Source organism: Echeneis naucrates, chromosome 12 (assembly GCF_900963305.1).
Source record: "Echeneis naucrates chromosome 12, fEcheNa1.1, whole genome shotgun sequence".
NCBI classification, from domain to species: domain Eukaryota; kingdom Metazoa; phylum Chordata; class Actinopteri; order Carangiformes; family Echeneidae; genus Echeneis; species Echeneis naucrates.
The window spans coordinates 6,333,440-6,343,610 of NC_042522.1; the positions used below are offsets into that span (position 1 = coordinate 6,333,440).

Here is a 10,171-nt window from a genome sequence, read left to right on the forward strand (position 1 = left end):
TTCTTGTGAAATCTTATAGGTCAACAGAAGGTTAAGTAGCGGCAAGTCACAAGGTTATCAACACTGTCAAAGAAAGTTTGACAAATTACAGGAGGAAACAAACCAGTTTGTTTTCTTAAATAGTAATGTTTACTCTTCAAATTTCTTTCTTGAGTTTTTGTCCTTTTGATGTTTTCACTCAATCTGTTGCTGTGTCCGTTTTAAAGACAGAGGAATTAGAAACTCAACCTCAAGTAAAGAACTGTCTAAAAACGCTAACAGCCTCGATCTCTACAGAGGACTTCAATCTTTACGACACCATTAATCATTAATCAGTTTATATTTTTTCCAACAAGCGAAATCAGTTCCGGAAACCATATATTCAGGAGATATTATTCAAAGGCATTGAATAATAAAATTCATTCACTGTAAAAGTAAAAAATAAAAAAAATAGTGCAATTCTACCCTGGGAGCATATGTGATGAACACACACACATATTAGTGGGAGTTTAGTTACCATGGAAACCTTCATCCACAGCCAACAATCCCTCCTCCCTCACTCCATGTCCTCTTGTCTCTCCCCTCCCCCTCTGCTCAGCTCCACTTGGCAGTCACAGAAAAGTGTGGGTTAGCACTCCCATCATGCTTTGCAGAGGGAAACAGGAAGAAGCAAGATGCAGTCAGTGAGCAGCAGAGTGGAGCAGAGAGCAAAACAGTATGGCTGATGGTCATAGTAAAGCTGCCCCTCCTCTCTGGGTGAGTGCTCCATTATGTTACTTATTCTTAACTTGAAAAACAAACAATACGTGTGCATGAATCACGATGAACATGTGTGGAAGCTAGTAGATGGTGGAGCATCAGTGCAGACAGATGGATGCTCCCCGTGGATTTAAAGGGGCAGTGGACTAATCCTCTCAGATGGAACTGATTTTTTCCTGACAGCGAGGGACCAACAAATGTAGACAGTGTTGAGCCAGTGTTTCATTTTGTCAACAGGAAGTGACACTAATCTCATTGTGCATTCATATTACCCACAGACACGCACACTCCCTCTTTCTTTGATGTGGTGTGTTAACTCAGAGGAAAATATAGAAGTTAACCACCACGACTCCACACCAGCACTGACAATAATCCCATTCTGTTCAGTATATAATACACTCACCCACTCTGTGACAGTCTGAGAGCCACTTTGGTCTTGGACTCTGTCGGAGTACACACAAATCCCTTCATCCTGTTGTTAGCTTGTTCTTTTCCTGGTTGTTACAGGTGATTTACCTGAATTGAAATTACTGGCATTCAGTCCTCAAATGAGCTTTATTTGATGTTGTACATACAGTAGTAGTTCCTTCTCTTTAATTTCTTTTTTTTTTTGCTCTGTAAGTGACTCTACTCACCACTAGAGGGGGGACATTATAAATATCTGTTATTCTAAAAACAAGTTTAATAGTTCAGCAGCCACCACTGTTTATCCAGCTCTTGTGACCTTTCCGTAAACTTTTAAACAATAAATAACCCGCACAAACATCCTACAAAATTAACAGGTACTGTAAAATGTCTGCATGCAGAAGACCTTTTTAGCAACTTCAGTTGTATTTAATATTACTTTTCCATTCAAAGACTTATATTTCAGTTTCACTGTGTAAACACTGTCACAGCCCTTTGAGAGGGACACTCAACACTGTGATCCAGTAAACAAAAATGGCTTAACCTTTTTACAGAAGTGCTTACACACACACACACAGAAAAGATTTTTCCCCACCCACTGCTGGTGATCAAGCCAATAGAAAAAACTGAGGTATAGCAAAGGGCTGCTCTTATCTTACTATTTATCAAGATTGCACTCGTGTTCCCTTCTGTCTGATGGCTGAATGACATCAGAGAGACGTAGTGAGAAAACGAGACAGGCAGAGACTTCAGTCAGTCAACAGAGCAGGTGAGACTTGTGCTCCTGATTTTTCCCAGTGATTGCGACTCTCCAGGTGAGTACATAATCACACACATTAGTGGCACAAACAGCGTGTTCTTTTTACGAGAAACTATAAAAATGGGTTTCAGTCATACCTGGAAATCATTTTAAGAATAGTTCACTAATTGTTGGTAGTGCAAGAGCAGGCTATCTTGTTGTTATTGTTGTGTTGCTTCCCAGTTTTTCCCACTGTTGATGATAAGCTCCAGTTGTGGGAATAACAGCATATTGTTTCAAAAGTTATTCAAAGAATGTCTTTATGAGCTGTACATTCATTTTGCCTACTTTGAATATAAGGTATTGTAGTTTTCTTGGATGATATAAGTGTTATCAAGCATTTCAGAATGACATTTAAGTTTCTTGTAGAAATGTATTATGTGTCCAATAGAACTGGTTACTTGACCGTTGGCTGTTAAACAAATTATTAACGTGTTTTGCAAAACTACCTGATCCCTGAATCAACGTCAGCCACAAAGCAAACTAGAGGCTGACAAAGTGTTGAGCTCTTGTTGCTGCTTTAATTGTCAATAAAAAGAAGGGTTCTATACAAGTTTCTATTTGCTCCATCTCCACATGGCCATAGAAAATGATAATTCTTTATTTTTCTGTTGTTACTTCTCTTTTATTGACTTTGACACTGCAATAGAAAACAAATTTGCCAAATTTAAGAAACACAAATTTTGTTTTAGATTAATTTCTTTTGGCCCTTTTTCACAACTCGACAGAGAATGTATCAATGTATGTATCACCGGATAAAATCTGGGTTCAAATGAGACCTTCAGGCTCATTTCTAAGCAGTCATGGGGATATAATACAGGATTTAACGCAGGGAACATCAATTAGAAATGTGTTGCAGGAAAGGCGACATTCAGTTATTTTCTGTGCTTTTGCGGTTGACACGTTAATAAATAAATAGTTGCAGTTCCAAAAAGTCCTCGGTGGGATTTCTGCCATAATCGTCAATTAATCTGGTGTCTTTGTTCCTCTAGTTGAAAGAAAACTTTGTTGAGGTTGACAGCTTTTATTTGTTAGCAGGGAGTTTCTACAGTAACGCAACTACTAGGTGGCCCTTGTGTGCTTGCTCTCTTTTTGTAAGGTTTTATGTGACATAGTTGTCACAGTTACGTCGACTCATTATTGGCCTCCTGCCTCTTATATCAGTGAAAAAAAGTCGATCTGATTTATTCAATCTGCACAAACGCAGGATGGGCACTGTATTGGTTTGAAAATAAAAAATCCCTCCCATTTATCCGTCTGTCATATCAGTGGGTCAGAGCCATCAGGTCTCCCACAATACCAGCATATTCCAATGTTGTTGTGATTTGTCATTTTAAGTGTTTTATTGCTCCTATCTCAGCTGACACACAGCTGCTCCTGAAACCAACCAACCTTGTGAGAAAGCTCTTCTGCCCGTTGCCACTCATAAACTTCTTATGTGTTGTGAATATGCTGATTTTTTTGCTTTCATTTTGTTATGTGGCATTTGTGGGTTTTTAAAAGCCAACGATGTTGATGTTGTAATCTTCAGTGGAAAACCTCTGAGACAGAATTTAGACCATTATACGCCACTGTAGGCTACTTCACTGATTATCCGTTATATAAATACAATTTCACAAAAATGAAATGCTTGGATGATTATTACTTATTATTAAATCGAGCTGAACGTGGGGGAATGTCAGCTGACTAGAATCTCAGATAATTTATACACTGATACTGCTAATTAGCATGAAATACAAAGACTCTTTAATAGCCAAACTGGTATCATCCATACACATGTGAGCAGAATTCAGAATTGAGTGGCAGTTTCCATGGATTTGTATTATTTTTGGCTTACTTACACAATAATTTGCTGCCATTCAGGTCTCACTGATATTCCCCATTAACAGCACAGTTGATTCCATTGTAAAACAGGTCGTTGGTTGTCTTCATGTCCATATAAAGAACCCCTCTTAGGTTTTCCATTGCGTGCGGTTGCCCGGTCCCTACTCCACCTCAACCGAGATTAGAGAACATAATGCAAAAGCAAACTAGCACAGATAATCAACATAGATAATCAACAGAGATGCACAGATGTCATAGATGGCTAAAGGAACCTGATCCATTTATTTCTTAACAGGGATATTTCTCTTTTTACCAATGTGTGGCTGATAAAGCTTTTAACCCACTATATACAGCTATATTAAAATTAAATATATTTAAATCTAATATAAACCAGGTAAAAATACTCATATACCTATATCCAACACATTTACTCTGTAGATGAGTGCAGTGCTTTTTTTGATCGAGCAGGTCTCTGACTCATGAGAGTCCTGGGAAGAGGAGGTAATTATCCCTGAGCTACCTGTTAGCCAGTTATCTCTGTCAGACAGATACAGTGTATTCATTTGGATACATTTAACCGTAGAAACAGATAATGTCAAATGTGGGATTTGCACTTTGGGTTGTTTCAGGAAGAAAAAAGTCTTTCTGACGGGTTATTGTATAAAGAGACTGACACTACAGCACCAATGAACTCCAGAGCCAGAAACCAGAGAGCCGCAGGATTTTTTAATTTGTGTGGAAATTGTTTTGTTTTTGTTTTGTTGCTAATATAACAAGTTTTTGAGAATTTTTGTAGTTTCAGTTCGTTTTGGAAGAGTAAAATGAAGGGAGCCCAATTTTGTTTCTATCTGGTTCAAGGATGCAAAAGCACTCAGTGGAGAACATGGGAGACTCAACGGACATCTCTGTCAATGTTTTCCAACTTTTCCGTTGATTGACTGTGGCAGCAACACGTAAAGAAGCTACATAGTGATGTAAAGACACAGAACATGATAAAATAAAACATGAAGATAAAAAATGCTCCACAATTCCAATAGACCACAGAAACACTTGAGAGCATGAAGCTTAAATGCGACCTAAAAGAACACAAAGTATGTGATATATTGAGTGAAGGCATTTCTGCTGATGTTCTATCCATTTCGTCTTCTCTTGTGTTTCCTGTATGTTATAGTCCTCGAAGGAGCCTAGCGCATCAGTTTATCCAACTCCCCTCCCTTTCCCTCCCACCGAACTACCTCGTCTTTCTCCAGATGAACATGGAGGAAGTCACCTACCACTCAGAGACCACGCTGTCCTTGCCATCGGCCCTCCTGGAACGGCGGGTTCGCCAGCGGCAGTCCAAAGTTTCAGTCCTGAAATCAAAACTGAAGCGCGGCATTACCTGCTCTGGACAAAGGGTCCGCTCCACCCTTACAGGGTTCTTCCCTGTGGTGAAGTGGCTGCCTAAGTACAAGCTAAAGGAGTACGCCTGGGGTGATGTGATGTCCGGGGTGATTGTGGGTATCATCTTGGTACCGCAGGCCATCGCCTACTGCCTGCTGGCTGGCGTGGAGCCCATCTATGGTTTATACACCTCATTTTATGCCAACATCATTTACTTTCTCATGGGGACTTCCAGACATGTTTCCGTTGGGATTTTCAGCCTCATGAGCCTCATGGTTGGACAGGTAATGGATCAGGAGTGGCATGGATCATACAGAAATATCTTGGAAAATTTAAATGCTGAATGAAATCATCAGCCATGGTTGCAGACAAACAGGACAGGATTTTACCAGATTAACAGCATGATGTAATCTTACTGAGCAATGCAGAATTCAAGTGAGGCTAAAATTCTTTAGTTCTTATATTTATCTAGCAGATTCATTCAGTTTTGTTCCTGATTATTTGTCGGTCTGCAGGTGGTGGACAGGGAGGTGTTCCTGGCTGGTTTTGACCTGAATGAGGATTCTGGTCCTGATGTGTTTAATGGCTCAAGGGACACTAACTTCACAGCTGGTAAACTGCACACTGTGGAGCTGATGGGCTTACAGTGTGGGAAGGAGTGTTATGCTATCAGTATCGCTGTTGCTCTTACATTACTGGCTGGAATCTATCAGGTAGAGGAATGACTACTTATATGACATCACACATTCATTGAATTAAAGGTACCGTTTGCAGTTTTGATCACCTGCACCACTATATATTCTTCATTTTTGTAAACTACACTTTAGCTTTGGTCTTTCGGCTTCTCTCTGCATCTTATCTCTGTGTCCACTCAACAGGTCACGATGGCAGTGTTTCGGCTAGGTTTCGTCTCCGTCTACCTCTCGGCCCCCATGCTAGATGGTTTTGCCACGGGGGCATCTTTCACCATCCTGACTGTACAGGCTAAATACCTGTTAGGTCTGAAGATTCCCCGTCACCAGGGATACGGCACAGTCCTCATTACCTGGATCAACATTTTCGCCAACATTCACAAGACTAACCTATGTGATCTCATCACCAGTGCCATCTGTATCTCCATCTTAGGTACGAAATTCAAATTCATAATGTTCTTCAGATTCTCGGTCACTCAGTGCTACACTCTTCATATCAATACATTTTCTATTGTATAAAAAGTAATGCAATGGGTTTTCTCCAAAATTATCGATGATTATTATAAAATGAAACATTTCCTCTGATGTGTAATTGTAGTAAAGACTTATTTTTTTGTAGTATGAAAATGAACACTAAATGTTGAATTATAGTCACAGGGAAAGAGATCCAGGAGCGCTACAAGGATCGTTTAAAGATCCCTCTGCCGACTGAGCTGGTGGTGGTCGCAGGAGCTACGCTAGCCAGCCATTTTGGGAACCTGAACGGTGTTTATGGTTCCAGTGTTTCCGGTCACATCCCCACAGGGTTCATCCCTCCACAGGTGCCGAGGTTTTGTCTGATGTCCAGAGTGGCTCTGGATGCCATTCCTCTGGCTGTCATTAGGTACAACCAATTCAACACCGTGTTTGTATGGCACCCATTACAGAATGATGTAGTTTAGTAGTAGGATTCATCTTTGATATTAGTTTTCTTCACATAGTTTTATGAAGATAAGGACTGATTCAAAGCGTCAACTGGGCTCATTTTCTCTTCTAGTTTTGCCTTCACTGTGTCGCTGTCGGAGATGTTTGCTAAGAAAAACGGCTACACGGTACGTCCCAACCAGGAGATGCTGGCCATCGGCTGCTGTAACATCATCCCCTCCTTCTTCCACTGTTTCACCACCAGTGCTGCACTAGCAAAAACAATGGTGAAGGATTCAACAGGCTGCCAGACACAGGTAAATGTCAAACCTCGTGAAAATGGTCCAATCCATTTTTTTAATGAGCGGTGAAATTATTTTCTTAGAGAGCTTTTTCACGTTGTTAATGTGATGCTTTCACTTGTATTTGTAAAATAACACAATTGAGCTTTCTTATTTCAAGTTTACAGTCTACCTGTTCTTTGTTTAACATTGCCACATGTTTGCAAATATATGAACATTCAACAATTTCAGCAAAGCTTGCTACATTAAAAGGCCTTGGGGAAAAAGATCTGCATGAAGCAAATATTGTTTCATCCACATGTCTTATTTTTGAGTTTGTTATCTTAGAAAGGTGTCAGCTATACACCGTTTGTCTTTCTTATCTCGTCTGTCTCTCCAATTCTCTGCACCTCCATCAGGTATCAAGTCTCATCAGCGCCTTGGTCGTACTCCTCGTCCTCCTCTTCTTTGCACCTTTCTTCTACGCACTCCAGAAATGTGTTCTTGCCTGTATCATCATTGTCAGCCTTCGGGGAGCACTGAGGAAGTTCAAAGACGTCCCTGCTAAGTGGCGCGCCAGCCAGAACGACGCCATCGTTTGGTTGGTCACCATGTTTGCCACAGCCCTGATCAGTGTGGAGCTTGGTCTCCTGATTGGAGTTGTGTTCTCCATGATCTGCATCATCTTTCAGACCCAGAACCCCAAGGTGAGCAAATGGCTTGAGGCTGGTTTTAATTGTGAATACAAATGAAAATGATTCCAGAGAGTGAAAATTGCTTCCAATAAATGGTGAGCTTGTAGAAAAAAATGAAGGTTATCCTTCGGTAATCTCTTTGTTTCATCCAATCTGATATCTGATGTCAGGTCTCTCTGCTGGGCCGTGCCAACGACTCTGATCTGTACGAGGACATGGAAGAGTACAAGAACCTCATGCCGCCACCTCAGATTCAGGTGTTCCGCTTCCAAGCTCCTCTCTACTTCGCCAATAAGGACTACTTCCTGAAATCCCTCTACAAAGCTGTTGGAGTTGAACCTTTCTTGGAACTCACTCAGAGGAGAAAAGCAGAGAAGAAGGCCAAAGAAATGTCTTTAAAGCAAGCCAAGGCTAATGGGGACAAAAACAATGGGGAGGTTGTTATTGGGCTGGTCAAAAGAGACCTGGAGTTCCACACTATGATTTTAGACTGCTCTGCCATCTCTTTCATAGACTCAACGGGCACGGCCACGTTCAAAGGGCTGCTTAAGGAATATAAGGATATAGGAGTGAGTGTGCTCTTTGCCACCTGTAACACCTCTGTCATTGATACTCTAAAGAAGGGACAATTTTTCGGGAAGAATGACAAAGACATGAGCAGTCTGCTGTTTCCCACAGTTCATACTGCTGTTCTTTATGCAAACAGAGCATCTGCAGCATTAGACAAGTCAGACGACTGTGGTGTAGAAAACTGAAGGAAGGAAACAGAAAATGGTGTTGTGTGTTACAGCTCTCCTCTTAGTTTTCGAGCCAAAAACTTACTTCAGGTTGACGTTGTCAAAATCTTTTCCGTACACATCAAATTAAGATCAAGAAGTTTGTTTTTAGCCCTTGAAAGCTCAAACCAATAGAACGAATCAGTTTAAGGAGAAATTTCATATAGCCACCTACAATAGGTGAGGGAAGACTCAGATATAAACCGGTATCCGTTACAGGACACTCAGACCACTCCTGTTATAGATACATGCGTAAGTATGTATCTATCCTCAACTGCTACTCATATACACAGTGCCAGTTAAAAGTTAACACTGTTGCCTTGGCTGAAAGATGGCAAGAAAATTGGCAAAATTTGTGGCCTATGCAAAATTAGTGGTTGATTCAATTCGATTCTGGCCGTTTTAAGCTGTTTGCATCATTTCATCTGTGATGGTCCGTGCCAATTGTGGTCACCTCAGGTGCTTTCTTCCTTTCTCCCTTTCCTTTACTCCTGTATTTTGTTCATTTCCTCTAGATAACGTCTTGGCCTAACACAAGTAAATGGAAAGTATCCACAGTTTTATTACAAGGTGTTCAGATACGGGCAATCAGAAATACAGCATTACCCTGATCCTAATCTATAGCATTAAAGATAGGCCTACTAAATGTAACAGAAATTGAAATGTTTGCCTCTTTTCGTTAGGTGAGCTCTCATTTGTTTTGGATGATTGATAGTGATCAGATACTTTACTTTCCAGTTTAGTTCCTATTCAGTTGCAGACGATCTGGGTCGCTGGCTTTGTTAAAGGCTTGTGTCATAGTTGTTTGATGAATTTATATCTCTTCAGACCTTTGGCAAAGTCCATGACAGCCCTAATCCACGAGTCCAGAGTTCAGGCTCATAATCATTTCTAAAAGGTTAGTTAAACTCTTGCCAACTCACAGAAAATGCAGCAGGTGATGCCACATATATTTTCAACATGCTTCGCTGCCACTGATTTGTTGGACCTAATATTTTAGTGAGAACCAACGTTGCCTTTTTGTTAAATCGCTGTGTTTCTCATGTGTTTTATGACATTGTGGCGTGTGAAATCTGGAGTAAGACAATAATATTGCCATGTCGTGGTCAGACAATAACAGGAATATTCTTGTTTGTAAGTTCAGAAAATAATGCTTTTGTAGTTTCATAAACTCGTTTTGTCATTAACTATTTCCATGCACTAATTTATCTTGAATCATAGTTGTGATAACATTCTACTGATGGAAGTAGCTTTGAGGTTAGCATTCAACATCCATTTACTGTACAAACACTGCCTTATTGTTCAATACTTGAATTAAACTGATGTTTTTTATGAAGTGCTTGCATTTTGACTTTACTTTTGCAAAGTATGACATTAAAGGAACAATCACAAATGAAAAGTATTTCAGGTGGCCCAAGGTGGCCCGTATAGATCAATGCACACATCTTCAGAAAACATATGCAGTAGACAAATTCAGAAAGCAATCTTCAGCCATTTGACCACATGTGCAGCAAATACTCACAACGCAACCAAACAGAGTCCTAAACTAAGCAGCCTGGGTTCAAAACTGTGAACCTTTGCTGCATGTTATCTTCTCTGTCACTGTCACTATCAGAATAAGTCACAGAAATTAGATTAAAACGGTGATTAGCCCAAATGGGACACTCGCCCAGCA

At 40.4% G+C, this 10,171-nt stretch overlaps 1 protein-coding gene across 2 annotated transcripts; it reads left to right on the forward strand.

Moving 5' to 3' along the window:
* Nucleotides 1–640: 640 nt before the first annotated feature.
* Nucleotides 641–9,785, forward strand: slc26a1 (solute carrier family 26 member 1). Of its 2 annotated transcripts, none has more exons than XM_029516076.1 (8): nucleotides 641–735; nucleotides 4,938–5,433; nucleotides 5,665–5,862; nucleotides 6,028–6,274; nucleotides 6,493–6,724; nucleotides 6,878–7,061; nucleotides 7,445–7,732; nucleotides 7,891–9,785. In XM_029516076.1, exons 1-8 carry the CDS (start codon nucleotides 704–706, stop codon nucleotides 8,473–8,475), a joined length of 2,262 nt encoding a protein of 753 aa, XP_029371936.1. In that variant the 5' UTR covers nucleotides 641–703; the 3' UTR covers nucleotides 8,476–9,785. The 2 variants fall into 2 exon arrangements, with proteins under 2 accessions (XP_029371936.1, XP_029371937.1); XM_029516077.1 differs by lacking the exon at nucleotides 641–735 and adding an exon at nucleotides 1,877–1,958.
* Nucleotides 9,786–10,171: the final 386 nt, after the last annotated feature.